Here is a 23,216-nt window from a genome sequence, read left to right as displayed (position 1 = left end):
AAAAATAAAAATAAATAAATAAATATGTCAGAACATACATGTAAAATATATATATTAATATTCTTAGCACACAGTGATAGTTGAATAAATACCTAGTGAGTAAATTCATCTATTGATTAAAAAAAAAATGGCTCACCTAGTAGAACACCTGCCAAGCAAACAGGAGACTCTGAGTTCAAATTCTGATTGAACTCGATGTTGACAGCATTTTGTATATAAATAACAGTCACTTCAAAATATTTTAACAGTAAATGGGAGTTTGTTGCAAGAGCAGTTAACCCAAAAATAGCAATTACAGCTGGGCTTCTAAGGGACTGCAGTCAGAAACTAGATGGTCAGGATTTGTGGGAACCCTATGTATCTTTATGTCTGGCCACCTTGTATAAACTCTCCTGCTCTTCTTCCCCATCTTCCCTCCCACACCTCTTAAATGATTTCTCCTTTCTGCCTCTCTCAGTGCATCTGGTTTATTTATATATTTTTCTCTTTGCAGTTTGGTGTTCCCTGTGTATATATTCAGGTGATCTAACATCCCAAAGTCTACATTTATATGCCATCAAATCAGCCAAACAAATAAATAATACTTCAGTCCTTTAAATAGATTGCCCTAAGGTCTCCTAGATCTAGTGACCTAGATGGTGACCTAGGCAGTGACCTAAAAAGAATCAGATTCAAGTTGTATAAATAATATTGTGCGGGATTCTGATATCTTTCTCTCTACATCTCGCGAAAGAGATTATGGACTTATCATTTTCTAGGTAGTAAGAGAAGACCTAGGTAAGAAAGAGGTCATTAAGGGAAACTGTATACTTTTAAGATGTTATGAGGGCACAAAAATTTCTAATGTATTAATAGAAAAACAGTCCAAGTTTTAGTAAAGAAGTGGTCAGAGAAACAAAACAAGGCCCAAAACTAGATATCCTAGAAACTAGAAGTGGAGGAAGTAATTTCTGAGTGAGAAGGAATATCTCATCTATTAGGTAAGACAGTTACTAAGAAAAATCTATTGATTTTGGCAATCAGGAGGTCGTTAGTGGGAGAAATTTCATTTTCCTTCTTAAAGCAGAAAAAATAAATCATGCACATTCCTATTTTTTCATTTTTAAAAGGAACAAAAGTCTTAAAGGAAAACAATGAATATTTAATTATGGAACATAAATGTGCTGGTTGTGATGGCACATGCTAGTAATTCCAGCACTCAGGAGGCTGAAGCAAGAGAATTGACTTTGAGGCCAGCCTAGACTGCATAGCAAGACTAAATAAAAATAAACCAAGCACAAAAAAGTATATTGTGGAATGTTTTTGTTTGTAAATTATTACTAATATAAGGGAGAATGTACTTGTTATTATGAGGTTTTATATGTCAGAGAACCATATGCTACAAGACAAAACAGTTTTTTCTTGTTTTCATTTTTGTTGTTGTTTTTTTTTTTATCAATCAGTTAATTCTAGCTCCATATAGAGTACAAACTCAAGAGGTAGGAGTAAAGGGACATACTGGAAAATTTTATCTGATTGTAGTGTATTTCCTGACAGTTTTTTTGTCTGTTTGTTTGTTTCTTACTGTGGTAGGATGAATAATATATATATATATATATATTTTTTTTTTTTTTGCCAATCCTGGAGCTTGAACTCAGGGCCTGAGCACTGGCCTTGGCTTTCTCAAGGCAAGAGCTCTACTCAGTGAGCCACAGCACCACTTCCAGCTCTGTTTCCCCCTGTGTATGTGGTACGGAGGAATCGAACCCAGGTCTTCGTACATGCTAACCAAGCACTCTATCACTAGGCCAAACTCCCAGCCAGAACAAAATTTTAATATGTGGAGTTCTAATACTCAGGAGTATTTAATGTTTTTTGTTTTTAATTCTCTTGTCAGCCTTGATATGAGTTACAGTGTTCTGGAATTTACTTATGGACTTCATAAGTTCAGACTTGAACTATTCCCCTAGTTCACATAGTTATTTTGTCATCTTTTATGCCTCCTGATAAATTTTTCTCTACAAGCCAGTGTTGAAATTTGAACTTTTGTTCCAAGGGAGTGTTTCTATAGTAGTCATTCATTCATTATATTGATGCATTAACCAAACACTGACTGACAAATGAATCTACAGAAAGCAATCCAAATAAAGAATAATTTGATCTCTTATAGTATGGAAATCTCATATGTTAGGAAATTTTATTAGTAAAGATAGGAAGTTAATACTCTTTTTTAGGTTTATTAAAAATAAAATGAGTACTTTATAAACCATAAAATATATACTTTAATTATTAATATTGATTTTGCTATCTTGTTCTTTGCTTTCTGAAATACCAATTTGTTTTTCTCTTACTTTGCTAAAAAAAAAAGTAAGCTTGGAGCTGGGAACATAGCTTAGTAGTAGAGTGCTCATCTAGCATGTACAAAGCCCAGGGTTTGATTCCTCGTTACTACATACATAGAAAAAAAACAAAAGTGGCACTGTGGCTCAAGTGACAGCACTAGCCTTAAGTAAAAAAAAGTATCCAGTGCCTAGGCTCTGAATTCAAGCCCCAGAACTGGCACACAAAAAAAGAAGGAAGAGGAGGGGGTGGAGGAAGAAGAAGGAAAGAAGAAGGAGAAGAAGGAAGAGGAGGAGGAGGAAGAAAAGAAGAAGGAAGAAAGAAGAAGGAGGAGGAGGAGAAGGAGAAAAGGAGGAAAGAAATCATTCTGTGATGGCTAAGGGATAAGACAAAAGGATTTCTAGTTCTTTGGGTGTTAAAAACACGCGTTGGGCTGGGATGTAGCTCAGTGGCAAAGGGCTTGCCTAGCAAGTACAACATCCTGGGTTTGATCCCCAGTACCAAAAGAGAAAAGCCAAAAAAAACAAAAAAACAAAACAGCAAAAAAGAAAAAAAAACCAACCCCACAATATACTTCATTTCTAATGTTTTTCACTTTAAAAAATCAATCAGCTCTGTTGTACTTTTAATTTAAATATTGCCCAAGGCTGTGGAAAATTTGGGGATTTTTAAAGATGCATTTGTTTTTTGATATATACTCTCTGAATATATATTGTAGCTATTGAAGGAAGTTTAGGTGCAACCTTCTCTGTTAATCATTATGTTAAAAAAAACGTAAAATTTATAGCTGACCTTGGTTTACCACTGAATTAGTCATCCTTCACTAATGCAGGATATTACATCATAATTCTTGGGTTAGTGTCCAACCCTGAGCAATCAACTTACCTAAGGAAGTCTCAGAATAGCTCTCAATTTAACAGGAATTTTTCCAACACCTACTGTGTGTCAAGCAAGTACTTTGTAAATTAAAATATTTTAGAAATTTTGAGAAAATATAAATACTTGAATAAAATCAGCCATAATGCAATTAGAAAAAAGTAATACTTAAGTATGTAAATGTGGTAATATAAGGGACAGGTGTGAACCACTGGTACGGCAGAATTGAACTTGTGACTCTGAAGTGGTAGAGTGTTATCCTTGAGCTTAAAAACGAAGGACAGCACTCAAGCCCTGATTTCAAGCCCACTGCCAACACCAAATAAATAAAATATAGGTCATTATAGAGTTCTTACCTAGTCATGTACAAGTCACTGAGTTATATCCCTAGCACTGCAAAAATAAACTTTAAAAATAAAATGTAGGCTGGGCTCAGTGACTCACACCTATAATCCTAGCTACTCAGGAGGCTGAGATCTGAGAATCATGGTTCAAAGTCAGCCCAGGCACTAAAGTCTGTGAGACTCCTATCTCCAATTAACTGCCAGAAACTGGAAGTATGCTGTGGCTCAAGGGATAGGGTGTTAGCCTTGAGCTGAAGACCTCAGGGACAGTGTCCAGGCCCATAGTTTAAGCCCTAACAAAAAATAAAATAAAATGTGGCCAACCACTGATGACTCATACTTATAATCCTAGCTACTCAGGAGGCTGAGATCTGAGGATTGCAGTTCCAAGCCAACCCAGACAGTAAAATCTGTGAGACTATTTTCAGAAGTAGGAGTAAATGCACATGTTGTAGTAAAAAAGCTAAGGGACTGTACCCAGGCTCTGAATTTAAGCCCCAATATATACACATGTGTACACACACACACACACACACACACACACACACACACAAATGTACACTTTGATACTTTTTGTCCCTTTACAAAGTTATATATGCATAACATAGGCATATAATAGAATTTTAAGTGTCCAGAAAATAAACCTCAGACCCATTTCCTAGGGCTCCCATAAGCAACCACTAGTCTAGTTGTGTTTATATCAAGTTTACAGTCTGGGAAATTTTATGTCAGTGGAACCAAACAATAAGTGATATTTTGTGACTGATTCTCACATAATATATTTTAAAAGTTCATTCATATTGAAGCATGTAACAATATTTCATTACTTTTTATGGCTGGATAGTATTCTATTGTATGAATTTGGTTGTCTTTCACCCAATTGATGTTCATTTAAATTTATTCCAGTTTTTGTTATTTAAGTATAGTTACTATGAATATTAATGTATATTCTGTACAAACACATTCTGAATTGTCTTGGTATATACATATGAATGAAATTACCTATTGATTTGGTAACTACATATGAGTTTGGTTTCCTAGTTCAGTATTTACAATGCTCAATGAAATGTCACACACAAAACATGAATAACGAGGTAACATTATAAACATATTTCTGGAAAACTCCCATGATATGTCCATCTTTTTACACTTTTGTCTCTTCCAAAAGACAAAGACTAATAAGAGCTCACATTTATTAAGTGCTCACAGTGTTCATTATAACAACGCCATAGCAACTTAGACAGGGCTTAGTAATTTATAGCTCTTTTCAAAAGACAAAGCTCTTTTTCAAAACCATCTCAGCATGACTTTATAAGTAGTGCTGTTCCCCACCCCCTAACCCATTCCATGTCTTCCTCTTCTCAGACCCCAAAACAGTCTTCTGGTTTTATAGATATGCTAGAACAAATGATGAACAGAAAATTTAACTTGGTTGATCAGAAACTTCTTGTTCTTGTCTTTAAAAACATTTTTCTGGGCCGGGAGTTTGGCCTGGGGGTAGGGTGCTTGCCTAGCATGCACGAAGACCTGGGTTCAATTCCTTGGTACCACATATTTATAGAAAAGCTAGAAGTGGTGCTGTGGCTCAAGTGGTAGAACTCTAGCCTTGTGAAGGCCCAAGGACATTGCTCAGGCTCTGAGCTCAAGCCCAGGACTGGAAAAAAAAATTCTTCCTTAGCTTTTAAAAATACATTTAATTTGAAAACAGTAAGATGATTTATACTATTTTCTAAATTAAAATTTATACCTATCTTTTATACCTATCTTTTCTCCCTTGCAGCCTTTCATCATGTTTCTGTTTATCCAAAGAAGGAGCTTCCTTTTTTCATCCATTTTACAGCAGGACTGTGTTCTTCCACAGCAATGATAGCCTTTCTTACACACCAGTTTCCAGAACTCATGGGTGTTTTTGCTAAAGCTGTAAGTATGATCTCAAGGACTTGTGTAGAATATTTGTAAAACACACACGAAACTATATATGATCTGTTTATGCTAACCCAGATGAGCAGTAAAAGATATATGTTATAGTAAATTACAAGAATTGATTTGTAAAGTTACCACCATAAATATGTGAAACATGAATTTTTGGTGATTTGAGCTATACTTTTGTTGTTTAAAAGTTTAAAGAATACAATGCTATAACATAAGTTGGTTTCTGTAGATCACTTTTGGTGATTAACATAGCATTCATTATAAACATTAAGAATAATCCGGCTCATTTTTTTTAAGTTAGTGCATTTTCTTTGGCATTTAAACAAATGCCCCTTTTGTAAACAAGTCTTCCAATTGTTCCACTTAAATGAAATAATTAATTGTAAAGATTTGCTGAACTCTTAAGTTCAATAGTACAACTAGGATGGAGAATAAGTAGGTAAAATGGGACAGAAGAGACATTTACCCCAGGTACAGAATGTGTTTCTATACCTAAAGATTCTCCCAGTTATTATGTCTGCATGTTCTTATTGACTTTTCCCAGTTTAGAACAGAGAACCATGTATAGGTCTTTATTTTCATTTTTACCCTTTGAATTTGAACTACTTTCCCATTTCCTGACCCAGGAAATACTTGAGGGCTGGTATTAAATAGAGTATCCCAGACTATTCATCCTTTATATACATTTATTAATTAACATCACTGATTCAAGATAAAATTACCAAAGACAATTTCCTTTAATTCTCCAAGCCTTTTTTTTAAATGCATCTTTCTTGTTCATCTTTACATCTTTATCAAGTAGTGAAAGTTAAAAGCCAGAAGAAAATGCTGCTTCACTATATTCACAAATAAAGAAATTATGCAATGAGAACCATAGAATAACTAGTCCTTACTTGGTATTTTCTATATTTTTCTCTGTATGTCTCCATTTCAATTCCCTGTTGTCCTCACAATTTCTTTTCCTGCCTTAAGAATAGTTTTATTTTGTGCCTTACAAGTTAGCCGGCTTTCTTCTGACACCAGTGGTAAGGGCACTGGTTTCCCTTTTTCCCTGAAGATCAATTGAGTAAGTTGTTAAGTTACCACTAGCTGTAGGCCTAAAAGTCTGAATATACATTTGATTCTGGGTCAGGATTCAAGAAGAATGACTTCTCACTGTTCACAGTATAGATATTTACGTTGGAAACTGACTGTTCTTTTTCGTATGAAAAGGAAACTTAGTGATTAATTATACACTGTTATTTGCAGTGGTGCTGACTGGGGAGTAAATCTCCAAGTGAAATGACATCACTGTATAATTCAGCATGGGAAAAAATGGACTAGACAGGGAAAACCTCATCCATTTAATAGCTGAGGAAAATGTCCAACTGTGAATTTTTTAAATATACAAACAAGCAAATGGGTGAGATGATTCTTGAATTTTTTTTCAAGATAGTAGAATGGGAAGGAGAAGAAAGAGAGCAAAGAGAGAGATCTAGAATCTGGAATAGAGGTGTAGCAACTATTGGTTGTGTGTTTCTTTGAGTACTGGCCAAAATTAATGTGAGATGTACTCAATATATGCTCTGTCCACTAATGTCAGTGTATAGCCACTGCCTTTACCAGAGGAGTCACTAATGGCACTGAAGAGCCTTTTAGAATACACAAATTCCTTATCCTATGGCACAATCTTGAGAATGAAAAGTTACGTATTTTACACTATAATCTTCTTTTTCAGATCAAATTGGCATACTGTGATTCTAGTTAGTGAACAATAAACATCTATTCACTATCTTTGTATAGTTGATGATATATGACATTGAAATATCACTGACAAAGAACTTTTACGGGCACATTTTATCCCTTTGGCTTTATATGTATATTTAAAATTCCTAAAAGGTAAGTATTCTAACAGTAACTGCAAATCAATATTTGGCATGCAGCAATTACAAAGTTGGTCCCATGTAAGAGTTATTCGAAATAATTGTAGTATGAGTGGTCTTCAGTTTGTAAATACAATACATACATGCCTTGACAAAGAGCAAGGGAATTGGAGTGCCATTCTTCACCTGAGTGAGAACTGCATTTTCACAAGAGCCTCAGGTTGTCCTATGTACACATTTAAAGCTTAAGAAGCCTTGCTTTACTCTCCTACACCGTTATGAGGAATTTAGAAAATCTGAACAGTGTCACCTTGCCAGGTTCAGGGATGGGCAACAGTACACAGGGGCAATGAATGCAAACTCGAGAGCCAGATTGCTTTGTTTTGCTTCAGGTAAATATATTAACCTTCTTTCTCCTGAATTGTAACATGGGAAATCGTAGGTTTTGGTGAGAATTAAATGAGTTTAAAATATATCAAGTATTTAGATTCATGTGTGCATACCGTTTTTAAAAAGTGCTAGCTAATGCTTACTCCATCACTGTCATCATCACTTAAGACAGGCTATAGAATGAGAAACCTATCCTTTTACATATGTCCTAACAATAGCACAAAATATATTTTTCCATTAAAAATTGTAGTGTGGTTGAGTGTCATTTAAACAGTACTATTAGTACTGTCTCTCTGATACATTATGTGTTTTGTGAATCATAAGAACAGGATAAATGCTCAAAATTTGTAGTACACTGGCAAGTTGCTTTATAGAATCTGTTGGTTTGTTGGTATGGCATAAACTCCCTATATTAGAGCTCGCTCGCGCGCGCGCTCGCTCTCTCTCGCTCTCTCTCTCTCTCTCTCTCTCTCTCTCTCTCTCTCTCTCTCTCTCTCTCTCCCTCCCTCCCTCCCTCCCTCCGTCCCTCCCTCTCTCTCTCCTTCACTCTCTCTCTCCCTCTCCCTCTCTCTCCCCCCCCACTCATTTTCAAAAAACTGAGGTTTGAACTCATGCATACTTGGGCCATGTCCCATCCATTTCCAGTTATGTCCAGCAACATATGATGACCAAATAAGGTAGAAATTGCTGAAGTCTATTTGATAATGATTGTTCTTTAATTTAGAAAGGCAAACGCATTTAAGAAAATCCCATACATTGTTATTTCTTTTCCTGTTTTTCCTTTTACCTCTTCTTCATTTTATTTGCTTTTTTTTCTTTTTTGCCATACATTTCCCAGGCTAGTTTTAACTCATTGGCTCCAACTCTCTTGTATTTCTGGGGATCAAATCCAGGGTCTTGTGCATGCTAAGCAAGTGATCTTGGAGACTGAATATATAATACATACATATATATATATATATATATATATTTTCATACCTCAGCCTCCAGAGTAACAGGATTACACCACCAGAGCTAAATCCCTTGTTACTATTGTGCCTTTCTCATCTCATGTCTTTTGTATTAGATTACCTGCTAGAGCAAATTGAATTTAAATTTCTTAAAATTTTGTTTGTTACATCAGAGAGATAGGGTAGATGACTAAAGAAGGGAGGGAAATGCAGTAAAAAAAATTCAGTGTATATTCAATAAAATTAAGAAAATAATGGAGGGAGTAGGATAGGGAGGAATGGGTGAGACTGTTGAAAGGGATAGCATTGATCAACATGCATTTCATTTATAAAACCGCTTTGTTGAAAGGCAAAAATGTATTATAAAATTGCATTTTATGCTGCCATTTGATTGAAGCTAAAGTTTTTTTTAATCTTACTGTATGTATATCAAATTTAGGTAAGTGGAAGGGAATGGTCTAGGATGGTTAATTGTTTAAAGCCTCTCTCTCTTTTTTTTTTTTTTTGGCACGGCATAAGGCTATTCGGAATGAGACTTCATTCTCAGCAAGCTAAGATTTTTTTTCCTCCTGATTTTTCTCCTGGCCAAGATGAAAACCTTGTCTGACATTAGACATAGAGTAATGAAAAAATTGCATAAATCCCTGGAGATGTGGAATGTGCTGATATCAGAGCTGATATTCTCCAAGGCCAGAATTCCTGAAAAAGGAAAAATTGCTTTTAAGTGGTAGGTCATTTTCTCACCTGCTTTGAAGCCTGCTGGGTTAAATATGAGAGTTCAAATTAAGGGTAGCCAGGAAGCCAAATGAAGTGGAATCTGATTCTGCTTATCTTAAAGGAGCGTCTTTATTTAAAAGCAGCACTGCCTTTCCTTAGAGAACCAATCTTCATCTACTCTGGCCTTTTTTTTTTTTTTTGGCAGAAAAGGCTTGGAAAGGTGTCATCACAAAAATAAAGAGGCTTAAAGATGGTCTCGGGGGATTTCATTAACTTACTGATAAAATCAGGCTTTGTGGCATGTGCTTTTAGTGCTTTGAATCAAGAAATGTGTTTGAATGTAGAGGTTACTAGTTGGGAATTAACTAAATAAGGCAGTCTTTGCAAAGTTGGCAGAAAAAAAAGTGTTAAGGGTGAAAATCAAAAAGATTCTCATATTGCTATTTTACTAAGACAAAACTTTGATTTCACTGAACACATATTGGAGCTGTGCTGGGGTGGGAATGGACCTAGTTTCCACATATTTTTGTTAATCTTCATGTGGGAAAATGTAGTTGGACATGCCAATGATGAATTTCTGAGCAACTCATAATTGGCTGGCTCCACTGTAACTAGGGCCTCACAATCTGCTTGATTAATTCTTTAAGGACTACATTAGCCAAGTTGCACGATTTCCAAAGATATAGAAGGTCAGAAGTTACACTAACAAAAGACCTCTCCACAGAATGTTTCACTGCATTTCTTCAGGCCTTTCTTAAAAATAATTAAAATTTTTCTCTCTAAATTACATTTATAAAAATAATAAACAAATATAAATGTCAAATATTTTTTTAATGAATACTGACCAAAGATTTCAGGAAGGTTTGTTCATTATTCTCATTACTTTTTTTCAGAGTCAAAGATCATTTTAAGAACTAGGGGAGTTAGTAGATAATTATAGCTATATATTGATATATGCCAGTGAAAAAGATACATGACTTTTTATGATAGTGCCAGGGCTTAACTGAGGGTCTTTTATTTTATTTTATTTTACTATTATTTTTTTTTGCCAGTCTTGGGCTTGAGCTCCCGGCCTGAGCACTGTCCTTGGACTTTCTCAAGGCTAGAGCTCTATCACTTGAGCCTCAGCACAAGTGATAGTACCAAGGAATCGAACCCAGGTCTTCGTGCATGCTAGGCAAGCACTCTACCACTAGGCCAACTCTTGGTCCTTTTTGTTTATTTTTGCTCATGGCTAGTACTCTACCACTTGAGCCATGCCCTTAACCCAGCATTTTGCTAATAGACTGGGGGTTGATCTCATAGATTTTTCTGCTCTGGCTGGCTTTGAACTACAGATCTCAGCCTCTTGAGGAGCTAGGATCTATAAGGATGAATCACCCCAACATTAAAAGGTCTTAGTGTTATGATTAGTAATATACCCTATATGTTAGTAATACTGCTCATAGGTGAAAGATATTTATATGGTCTCCATTTGATTTTATTATTGATTTTAAAAAACCTATGGTAGTTGCATTCTTATTTCATACATAGGACCACCTTCAGAAATTAGACTGACAAAGTAAGTTTCTTTACTTTGAAAATGGGTTATATATTCAAAGCTGTGAGGCTTTTTTAGTTCCTTAAGGACATACATGCTTGTATATAAGCATTTTGAATTGTTACTGAGCTTATGTTCTTGAAGAACATTGTTCTGTAATCATGCTGTTTCCCAATAATGCACCTAAGATGTTTCTCAGAAACTGCAGAGATAATAAATGAGCCTATTGGATACAGGTCAACATTTTTAAATGTTTATATTTTTGTTCCATAGTTAGTGCATTTAAGGTCTTTATTTGGGTGGCCTGTCATTCTACTCTTTCTTTTCTTGTTTTACAGTGCTAGAACTAAACCTAGGGTTTTACACATGCTGAACAAGCATGTTATCATTGAGGTACAACATCAGCCCTTCATGAATTAAGTAATTTGTGTGTGTGTGTGCACGCCAGTACTGGGCTTGGACTCAGCTCCTGGCTGCTGTCCCTTTTTGCTAAAGCCTCCATTCTACTGCTTGAACCACAGCTCTGCCTCTGGTTTTTTGCTGGTTAGTTGGAGATAAGAGTCTCATAGAATCTGGGCACCGGTGGCTCATGCCTAGCTACTCAGGAGGCTGAGATCTGAGAATCACAGTTCAAAGCCAGCCAGGAACAAAACTGTAAGACTCTTTTTTGTTTGTTTGTTTCATTGTTGGGGTAATGTATAGAGGGGTTATAGTTACATTCATCAGGTAGTAGGTGCATTACTTCTCACACATTGATACCTCTCTTATGTTTTTGTCCCACTTTCCCTTCCCTTGCCCCCAATCATTTTTTTCTTCCTTTCCTATTTCAACTAAACAAATAAACATATATACAATGTACCAGGTAACAAAGTCAGATACAGTAACAATATGAGATTTTGTATCTTTCTCTAACCATTCCAATTTCTGATGCTTAGAAAGAATAAAATTAGGGCCAGGAGTTGGCCTAGTAGTATCGTGCTTGCCTAGCATGCATGAAGCCCTGGGTTAGTTCCTCGGTACCATATACACAGAAGAAAAAAACAGAAATGGTGCTGTGGCTCAAAAGGGTAGAACTCTTAACCTTGAGAAAGCCCAAGGACAGTGCCCAGGCCCTGAGTTCAAGCCCCAGAACTGGCAAAAAAAAAAAAAAAAAAAAAGAAAGAAAGAAAGAGAGGGAGGGAGGGAAGAGCAAAGAAAAGAAAAAAGGAAAGGAAAGGTAAGGAAAAAGAACTAAATTAGCTGGGCACAAGTGTCTCACACTTATGAAACTAGCTATTCAAGAAGCTGAGAGCCAGAAAATATATGAAGCCAGCCTAGGCAGAAAAGTCTGAGACTCTATCTCCAAGATAAGCCAGACTGGAGGTGTGACTCAAGTGGAAGAGCAGGAAAGTGAATCAAGAACATGAGTCTCTGGTACCAAAAGAACTAAACTAATAAAGCTACTTTGCTATATTAAGATCTAAACCAAGAATAATTTGAACTTCAGATAGTTCTTGTCTTCCTTATGCAGGGAATATTAGTTCTTTTTTCCCCCTCTATATTATTAAGGTTGTCTTAGGTCTATCTTGACAATAGCCAGCTTCAAGGTAAGATTTTATCTGGAGCTGGGTATAATGACTCATGCTAGTAATCCTAACTAATTAGAAGGCAGAAGTTAGGTAACTAGGATTCAAAGTCAGAAATAAAAGTTTGTGAGACACCATCTCACTTAGTGAATAGGACAGTGAAACACATTGTTATTCTACATATAAGGGAAGTACAATGGCTGAGTGCAGGGATGAATGCCTAACAAAGAGAAGCACAGGTAGAAATATCACAGCCCAGCACAGGCCCCACCATAAAGCAAAACCAAGTCAACTCCCTTGTACAGCTATTGGAAAATATCTATGAATAATAAGAAAGAAAGAAAACAACCAAGTGAAAAAGGTACTTATAGGTATGGCATAAGTGATAAAGTGCATACCTCCTAAGTTCAAGATCTGAGTTCAGTTCTCAGTACTGTCAAAATAATTATTTGGGCTTTATGTATCAACAAAATTGAGAGAATTCAGACCACATAATCATTGTTTAATTTCAAGATTTCAAGTGCTTACATACAGAAAAGGGCAACTTTAGTAGCTCATACTTGTAATTCTAGCTACTCGGGGGGCTGAGAAGCATATTTCAAAGCCATTCTGGGCAGACAAATCCAAAAGACCTTTTATTAATTTAACTAGTGAAAATCCTGAAGTGGAGGTATGGCTCAAGTGGTAGAATGTCAACTGTGAGCAGAAAAGGCTGAGAGGTTGAGGCCAGGAGTTTAAGCTTCAGTATTTGCACAAAAAGAGCAGAGGCAGGGGTGCTATATTCTCTTATATTTGAACACCTTTGCCTATATCAACATGACATACAGGGAAAGAAGCAATTGAGGAAGAACTTAAGAAGTGAACATATTCCTTATTTCCTTTGTTAGGAATGTGCCAGCTTTTGTTTTTATCTAATCCATATGCTGGAGGCCCAATTTCTTTGTAAAATTCAAAGTTTTACTCCCAGGTAGCAGAAGCTGTATTACAATTACATTTTAATCCCTCAGTGTTATTATACTCCTAGCTAGAATACAGCCACAGCTGTTCTTGGCAGGCAAAAACATTGCTGTTTTTCCTTCAGTTACTGTGAAATAAAGAAATGTTCTCTAGCTAGGGTGTGGATGAAGGCACATTACTAATCTTATACATAATTCATTCTCAGTTGCTGGGGTACTCAAAGCTGAAACCTTGCCCCCTGACAAAATTCAGCTGCATTTTTTATTTATTTGCCTGTGATCCCTAAGAGGTTTTGCCCTTACTGGGAGCCCAAGGATTCTAATTCATCGAAGTCCTGGCTATGAAGACCTTATTAATTTGTTCCTGGTCTATTTCAGCTATTGTAATAATATCTTTTAAAAAAGGAACAAAAAATCTTTTAGTATCAGATTAATGAATGGAAGGAATTAATGAATTAATAAATTCAACAGGATTGTCTTAATTTGTTTTCCAAGTTTGGGATTTATACGAGCTTCAGCATTAAAAAATACAGTAAATTATTCATGCTATATACTTATGCTATTTTGTAATGTGTAATTAGTAATGTTTGTTCTATTATATATATTTTATATATACATATATATATCTTTAGTTTAGATTCAATGCATTAAGGTATTACACAGGTTTGTTTCTTCAATCTTTCATTAAATGAATAAATATTTATTGGCTACTTTTATGAAACAAAAGTATAATTCTTGTTGACAAGTAAGTCATAGCCTGGTGCTACATGGGTTGAGAAAATGTACTAGTCAAGATAAAGCTACCGCCTTAATAATTTATACTTTCATATTTCAGTCATTTGATTGGAAGTGACTGATGCATTAGTTAAAGTGTCTCATGTAAAGTGACACAAAAAGTTCATCTAGGCTGGGAGTTTGGCCTAGTGGTTGAGTGCTTGCCTAGCATGCACAAAGACCCGGGTTTGATTCCTTGGTACCACATACATAGAAAAAAAAGCCAGAAGTGGTGCTGAGGCTCAAGTGGTAGAGCTCTAGCCTTGAGAAAGTCCAAGGACAGTGCTCAGGCCCTGAGCTCAAGCCCAGGACTGGCAAAAAAAAAAAAAAAAGAAAGAAAGAAATATAATCTCAAAAAAAAAAAAAAGTTCATCTAAACTCATGGAGGGTACTTTCCTTCACAAGAATTTTATAAAGGAGTGCTTTTATTCTCTTTCAAATACTTTAATCCTGCATGGCAAGCTTTAGTATAATGTTTATATGGATAGTTTAGAATTTTTCACAAACTGAAGAGCTCCTCAACTAAATAACAAATATTTTATATCACATACATAACTGCCTTAAATGTATGACCCTCTACATTCACCTGTTTGTCTTTCTTATACTCTCTCAATCTTAAAACTGACAGACATAAGTATTAAGGACCATCATGAATGAAAATGCAATGTTATTGTGAGGCAAAATGGAACATTAGTGTTAAAACAAAATTGTTTGGCTGTGTGTACATATGGGTAAAAAGCCACCCTGATTTTCTCTAAAGCTCATTAGTTAATGTCAGCTACAACCTGATTCTGAAAATAGGCATATATTGTTAGTTAGTTTGAAAACTAAATTAAAAGATTCTTCCAAGATGAGTTGTACTGAACAATTCTGTATCCATTACAATTCCCTTTACAAGTAGAGGGACACAGCACCAAAATTATTTTATCTTAACCGAAAAAATCATTCCAATCTATGTGTATATGTGCACACATGTTCAGGTACTGAGGCTTGAACTCAGGACTTCATGTTCTTACTTGGCTCTTTCACTAAAGGCTGGCATTCTATTACTTAAGCTATAGCCCCACTTCTGGCTTTTTGCTGGTTCATCATAGATGAGAGAAACAAACTCTTCTGCACAGGCTATCTTTGAACGAGTTCCTCATATCCCAGCCTCCAAAGGAACTAGGATTATAGGCATGAGTCACCATGCACAGCTATCTCTATTAAAGAATGCCTTAGTCAAGTAACATATACTAACTGGCTAATTGGAATTATGACCATGAAATCCATTTTTGTTTTTTTGGTTTTGTTTTTCCAAAGATAGAATCTCACTATGGAACTTTCAGCCCTTTTGGCTGCCTCAGCCCCTCAAGTTGTGGGATTATAAGTGTATGCTAATATGCCCAACGTACATATTTTAAAATAAACACATCCTATCCTTAAGGAACTTATACAAATTAGACAAGTAACCGGTAATTGTGAAAAATGATGGAGCTATATGGAATGGAAGTGAAGGCCCAAGATTGGTTGTACTAGAATATACATACTAGTTTAACTCAGTGATGCAGAAGAAAGGAAAATAGATGATTTAAACAAATCACTTAGAGGCAAAAGACTGATAATCAAGCTTTAGAATTTGCTAATGACTCTTACTTCTCTGGTCATTTATCTGAGCTTTTCTAAGCTGATTAGAATATGCATGAATTATTATTATTTGAGTAAGTTAACCATTTACATCTCCAGATCCTCAGTTAAACGGACAATGACATCAGGTAGTCCAGAAGTCTAACTTGTAGCACATTAGTCAAAACCATATTTGTGTTTTCTGTCCTCTCACCTGCACCCCTATTGTACTAGTGACTATCAGATGACATCTGATTTCTAAAAAAGATATAAGTAAACTGCATCCACACCTGAATTCCTGTGACCTTATTACCTACTCCCATAGGACTTGAAACATAGTTACACATTTTTTTTCTTCCTAAACTTTTATCTTTCTGATGGCATTAAGAATAACCATATCTCTGATTTGGCCTCAAATTCCATATTGGATTTTTTAAAATTGCTTTTTGAGCAATAACTTTTCCCTCATTGCTTAACCAGTCATACAAGCTGTGGCTTCTGTCTCTAGGACTATTTTATAATTGCTGTTCTGGGAGAACAGATGAAAACTAATAAGTCAGTTAGATATTTTATGAGTATTGAAATCCCCTCCATTTAGAAATGTAAATAAAATAACCAGCATGAGCAATCAGCTTATGTCAGATTCCATGGGTTTATGTTACATAGGGAAATTATAGTGCAACCTGAAACATGCTTCTTAATGAATTCATAGTGGTGTCACAGTTGAATGTAAACCCTTGAGCTTTTCTTTTGTGAAGGGTTTCAGAAATCGCCTTTTATAAACTGTCTAGGAGAGGTGGAGAATACTAAGATGATACTAACAAATGCTATCACCATTAAGCGGTTGCCTCTCTTCTAGCACCAAATGATTTGCCAGGTAAGTGAAGTAGAAACCTAAGATTCTACTCTGCTTTGGGTTTATTCAGGGAGCATAAAAAATACATACATAGTGCTTCTCTGTCAGACCCACAATCCAATATGTATTATCTTTCTGAAAGTGGCACCAGAAACTGCTGTGAAAGAACTGGGTTCTTCTGTTTTGTTCCTTATAAATTAGGGAAATTCAATTACAAGTATGACAGAAGCCTGATAAATGGCTGTTTTTACCTTCAGCAAATTTAAGAAACCAGAGACCTAATTGAAATGGTGAAATCAGAATTTGCCTCCATTTTGGCTGCAAGTCCAGTGCCCTCTAGTATGCAAGAAATGCCTCCTTATGCATTAGTGAACTGGTTTCGCAATCTCCAGAGCTCTTTAGTAACTCCTCTCTATTCACCATGGCCTCAGATATGATAAATAATCTATTAGCCACAAAAATCTAGCATACAGAATGGAATATAGGGGATTGGTCAACTTTTAAGGTTTGGAGTGAGTGAAAGAAATGTGTTTTCTATTTAAAATTAGTTTTTTTCACATTCTAATTTCTTAAGAGATTGGCTTGACTGATGCCAAATTCTGGCCCTGAAGTCTACATTAATGCATTACAGTTCTGAATAAGATATATAATATCCCCTACTTAGTCCAGAATCTCAAATGATAAGGATCTGCAGTTAATGATACATAGCATTTTGTTGGGCTTCACAGTACAGATCTCTTGTAGTCTCTGTATCTATATCAAATGAATTCATCCTTGTGCTTTTTACATGCCTTGGTATTTCCTGACATAGATAAAGATGCTGTGTGGCTCTATAGGAGACTGAATCATCAGACAGTCTAGATACATAGTAACTTCACATTATTTAATTCCGTGCTCTCAGCATTCTAATTTCTCTGTATTCTTTAAAGTACTTGCTTGAAATTCCTTATTTCTTGCTTATACTTCCTTGTAAGTTTCAGCAATCAGTTCCTTCTATTTAAAATGCCTTCCCCTGATTGCCTTCCAACTCATGCCTTATCTTATAAAAGTCACTCCGAAGTTATCTCTGGAAGAATTTCCATCTGTGATTAATTCATTGACATGTTCTCTATTGTAAGACTGTGTCACAGTCTGTTACACTGTTTGTTTCTTTGTAATTGCTGACTCTATACATTGTCATCCAACAAGCATAATTATTCTAGGAATGATGATCTTCCTCCATCCCTTTTTGTTTATTCTACACAAAGGTTTACTAATGGCCTTTTCAATTTTCAGAGTCAATTTCTTTTTATTTTCAGAGTCCCTTCCATTTTCCATACTCTTTCTTTTTACTTTATAGTCACATTCCTAGAGAAAAAGGCTTATGTTCAGGGCTTGGCCTCCACCTCAGCTTGTGTGGCAGCTTGCTGAATAGGTCCCTACACTTGACAAGGATTTAACCCTTTGTATTGTTAATCTCTGCATTCTACTCAGACACCTTCAAGCTACAGGCATGAGACCAGGAGTGGACCTGGAGGTGGGAGTAAGGAAATTTCCACTGAAAGCCAAGTTGGCTTTTTTTTTAATGCAAGACCTATGAAGCTGCTGTCGTCAGCAGCTCACCCGACATTCTCCTGCTCTGCCTCTTTTCCAGGAGTCAGGGTTAGTTTAAGAAAAAGCCTCTTGCTAGAAGCCATGACCTCGTACTTTTATCCCCTCCATCTGGTGTGCGGCCTCATGGGGCTGTGCTGCTATGCAGGAGGTGAGCAATGGAATTCTTTAGATGATGACTTCTGAGCCCACATGCGGAGGCAGTGGGGGTGGGAAGCAGGGAGCTCAGTAAGAGCCAAGATCGATGGACAAAAAGTAAGGTTTGTTGAGGGGAAAATCCTGACTTTAGGTAGATTGTTTTCCTAAGGTGTTCTTTTCTCCAGTGCAAGCAGGGGCCTAGGTCAGGAAGCTGTCGCCTCCCAGGTTTGTGATTGATGAATACTGTGTTCCTATAGCCTTCCCTTTGCCTTCACAGTTAGGATGCTGCAGTGGGTTAGGTAGGGGTGTTTCAGGCTTTAGTCTGTCTCTAAGCAAATGCATTCTAAGATGGAACAGGGAAGGTTCCCTGTGCACACAACCTCTCTTAGAGCTTCTTTCTCAATAATTTCAACCAAAAGACAAGGCTAAATTTTGAAAGAAGATTGGGATGAGGAGTTAAAAAGAGCAAAAGTTTTTGCTCAGGTGAAATTGAAATCTGTTGTCTGCCTATTACACAGAGGTTTCCCTACAGAGTCGATGCCCTTTGCTTTGCTATGGGTCAGTTGCTTGTCTAAAGAGGCCCAAGATCTTTATTAGGCCATGGGTAAGCATCTGGCTTGGCATAGGATGATGCCATAGCACTCTTCTTCCCTATCCCTATTGTCCATAATGCAGGGCTTAACATTTTTAAAAAGAATGAAGTCTTGAAGGAAATTCTAGTACAAAACTTGAAAGACTAAAGTCTTAAGAATTTCCTCTCATGATTGCTGTCATTCTGTCCATGCATTTAGCATCGCGTGAAAAGAACTAGATAAAATAAAAACGAGGGGCTGGGAGTTTGGCCTAGTGGTAGAGTGCTTGCCTAGCATGCACAGAGACCCTAGTTCGATTTCTTGGTACCACATACATAGAAAAATGCCAGAAGTGGTGCTGAGGCTCAAGTGGTAGAGCTCTAGCCTTGAGAAAGTCCAAGGACAGTGCTCAGGCCCTGAGCTCAAGCCCCGGACTGGCAAAAAAAAAAAAAAAATGAAAACGAAAAATGTTAATGTTAAGCTGAAGGTGAGAAGGACTACAAAGAAATAGGTGCAGCATTGTTTAAGCATGAAATACTTTGTAGAGTGAACTCTTGATGGTAGTAATCAAAACTGGTAGAAGATAATTTGTTGAGATTCAGAGAGGTGTAGACTATGCCTTTGTAAAACTCTGCTCATATATTCTTTGCTAATAGGTAGGGCTCTGAAAGAGTCTGAATATGTTATAGCAGTTTCAGTTTTGAAGGTGCTAGTGCTCTGGTACCCTCAGTCCTAGATGTCCGCAGACATTGAAGAGAGTATACAGGATATGAAGATCTAGGTTTAAGTTCTGTCCCAGTCACTTACTTCGATGTAATATTGGACAAAATGACTGAATCTCTATTATGTCATCCATAAAATAAAGTTTAACCCCTACTTCCATATTTGTTTACACATTTTGTGAACAAAAGGGTTTTGTGAACATTATTGTTATTCTGGGGGAAAGTTCCACCTGGAATATGTCAAAGGATGAAACTATCTTCCCTTTTCTTCACTCAGAATAATCTTTGTTTGATCACAGCTGTTCTCCACAGGCTGACATACAATAACCAGATTTTGGTTTTTTGGTCAAAGAGAAAGTCCCCATGTCATAGATTCATGGCCCAGAATAGAAGGGAAGCAAAGGGAATTTAAGTCAAGATAATTCTGTTTGGCGACAAAGGGGAAAATGCTTATTTTGGATTCTCAAATCCTGGAAAACTAAAACATTTTATATAAATGAAGAATAACCACAAAGATGCCACGAATGGGAAAGTAGACAGATGAGTTTCTAAACTCTCCTATCTTTTTTGTCTTTGGGATTAGGGGCAAGTTTTTGTTTTCCTTTTTTCTGACACTCTAGTAGCTATTAACTGAAACCTGTTAATCATGCAAAGCAGGGAAAACAGATTCTCAGAAAAGCTTCGTTCAGTACAGCAACCATGACACATTTACTCTAGTAAAGCTCCTGCCTGTTCCTTTCCAGTGCCTCTTTCTTGGAGATACCATGCCTGAGAGATCATGCCTGAAATCCAAAGCCCTCTTATTTCTAACCCAGTAAGAGTTACAAACAACAAGCCATAAGCCTCAGGCTCATGCAGTTATAGCAAACTGCTCAGATAACATTTTCTCTAGCAGGTACCAAGTTTGAGAAATTGTGCCACCTTAACTTCTATGCATGGATAGTGACTACTCATCCTTGGTTTCTTCTCTACCATGTTCTTTCTGTTCTCTCCCCACTCCCCTTTCAACCCAGAAGAGAACCAATTCCTACAACATAGCTTTGTAATATCCCTCAGCTGGACCTTTCCATTGGTATTCTTTGGCTTTATTGAACATCTTTTATTGCTGAGGGTTGGGGGGAGATGGGACAACTCCAACTCCAATTTCTATGCAGCCTGACAGAAGCTGTGTGTGTGTGTGTATATGTACATCTCTTGGACATGTGTATGTGCTGTATATCCTTATAGCTGTGCTCAGGCTGACAGGGAAGGCAAACAGTGAAAAGGAAGCATGCATCTTATTTTCCAACATTACTTCAAAGATGCCCAACCCCCATAGTAGTAGGCAGTTCCCAAGTGGAGGGTGGGGGCAGAGGCCTCCACCAAGGCCATCAATAACCAGGTGTGAGCTACAGGTCTCTGTGTAATGTGAGGCTCTCCCGTATTTCATTTCTGCACCCAGGGGGCGGCTCTGCAGGATTGCTTACGGAGAGCTCTGTGTCTGGCACCTCTCTCCACAAGGCCCAGGCGCCCAGGGTCCCACCGACCTGCCCAGGAATGCATCACATTGTTCTCTGGTGCTGTAATTTGGCTGCAGGAGCTAGGCTGAATGCCTCCCAGGGATGAGAAACATACTCTCTGGCATCCTCCCTTCTTCCCAGCTAGCTTGGGCTTCTGCCCTATGACCACTGAGAACATTTAAATAAAAATTTCAGAGAGGCTGATGGAAAAAAATCCTAGTTATCAATCTTCTATTAAACTATATAGAAACTCATGTCCTGAGTGGGTCTGAAATTTGGCAAAGGGTTTGGTGGTTGGTGCCCTTGATAATGGACAAGAGAGAAAACAACTTATCTGCAATAATGAGGAAAAGAAATCAAGTGTGAATATTCATAAGCTAAAACGTTTTGTAAACAGACCTCAGGGTAGTGTAGTATTTGTTTTTTTTAAATTAATCTCGTCTTTAATTTGATTTTCCAGCATCACTCTGAAGAAGAATGCCATTATTTAAGACTAATAATCATAATAAAATTTGGCTCTTTTCTGCAAATCTAGGCTAAAGCCGGTATTCTTACCTTTACTTAAACTGTGCAACTGAGGTGTTTCTGTCATGTGCCTTCTCGAAAACAGTCTTGTAGGATAGAGGCAGTGTTTTTTAAATTAATCTTGTATCCAAAGAACACTTGCTTAAATGAAGTGCTAAATATTTATCAAAAGTTTAAAAAAAAAAAAAAGGAGGACTAACATGGAGTAGGAGATAGGATAAGACACTGATGGTGGGAAGGAGAGACTTCTATCAAAGAAGATGGAAAAGAAGGCTCGTAGAGGCAGAGTGAGCGAATGGCAGCAAAATGATGGTACCAAATAAAGTTCTTGTTTTGATGCTTGTTCCAAATAGAATAGTTTTTGTTTGTATAGTGCAGAATGAATGCCAGTTGTCTAAAGCCAACTGGAATGCAGAGGCAAGCTAAGGACTAATTAAGAATTGTTTGGCCATCATTCCCATTGCAGCCTCACAGCTTCTGCAGTGGGGCTCAAATGGACATCTTTTCTCTCATGTAAGCACCTTATTTTCAACTTATTACTGTGGACAGCTTGTTTTCTTAACCATTTATTTTTTTTAAAATGGCAGGAAAGAATAGAAAATGTGATCCTCTTAACAGAAAAGCTGTGGACTCTGCTGCTATGACCATGGTAAAGCTTGGAAGTACTGTTTTGTCTGTGTGTGCTAAGACTATAGTGTTTTAGGTTTACAAAGTCAGTGGCTCAGCCTTGACTCATCTTGCTCAGTATTCAGATGTGACTGTTGACATATCTACACTTCGCATCATCATCTCTGCAATTGTGGATGTCTCCTAATTATAGGATTTTTAACATAACTGAGATAACTGTTTTGAATAAATGTGTTAGAGGGTTTTTTTATTAAAAAAAGAAAGGAATGAACGAACGAACTGGGCACTGGTAGCTCATGCCTGTAATCCTAGCTATTCAGGAGGTTGAGATCTGAGGATCATGGTCCAAAGCCAGCCAGGGTATAAAAGTCTCTGAGACTCTTTATCTCCAATTAAACTGACAGAAAACTGTAAGTGGTGCTGTGGCTCAAGTGGCAGAGAGACAGCTTTGAGCTGAAGAGATCAGGGATATCCCAGAGTTCAAGCTCCCAACTTAACAAAAAATGGAAAGAAGGAAGGAAAGGAGGGAAAGAGGAAGGAAGGGAGGGAGGCAGTCAAAACCTGCCTCTCTGAGATAATACTGAAGCCCAGGGGAAAATTGATCATTGTGAGATAGCTGAAAAGGTGCACCTATTTCTTTCCACAGGTCAAGAACCAAGAATCAAATAACAGATCACTGGTAAAAGAATTTAAACACAGATTGACTTCCCCATGGAAGGCCTCTGCTATCTCTCATCGAGGTGGTGGCTTGGATGTTCCAATAAGAGTAGATACCTGATGCTTTTTCCATGAGCCTGGTATACAAGGCAGTATTTGTAAATTCACTCAATGCTGTGCTTCAATGCATACTAATTATG

General features: G+C 36.9%; 1 protein-coding gene across 5 annotated transcripts in view; it reads left to right on the top strand.

Moving 5' to 3' along the window:
• The window catches only part of St7l (suppression of tumorigenicity 7 like), a 131,741-nt gene that overhangs the window by 51,959 nt on the left and 56,566 nt on the right, over nucleotides 1-23,216 (top strand). For 2 of the 5 annotated variants that reach the window (XM_090334435.1, XM_090334439.1), the window contains exon 14: nucleotides 5,320-5,459. In XM_090334435.1, coding sequence (XP_090190561.1) covers nucleotides 5,320-5,459 — 140 coding nt within the window. Of the gene's footprint in view, nucleotides 1-5,319; nucleotides 5,622-9,192; nucleotides 9,548-22,319; nucleotides 22,382-23,005; nucleotides 23,066-23,216 lie in introns of those variants that run through there. The other 3 variants (XM_090334436.1, XM_090334438.1, XM_090334437.1) reach the window with 3 other exon arrangements.

The sequence above is a fragment of the Megascapheus bottae genome, chromosome 6, assembly GCF_031878675.1.
Source record: "Megascapheus bottae isolate mThoBot1 chromosome 6, mThoBot2.hap1, whole genome shotgun sequence".
Classification (NCBI taxonomy): domain Eukaryota; kingdom Metazoa; phylum Chordata; class Mammalia; order Rodentia; family Geomyidae; genus Megascapheus; species Megascapheus bottae.
Note: the sequence above shows the minus strand (reverse complement) of the source record. Positions and strands in the feature narration are given on the sequence as shown.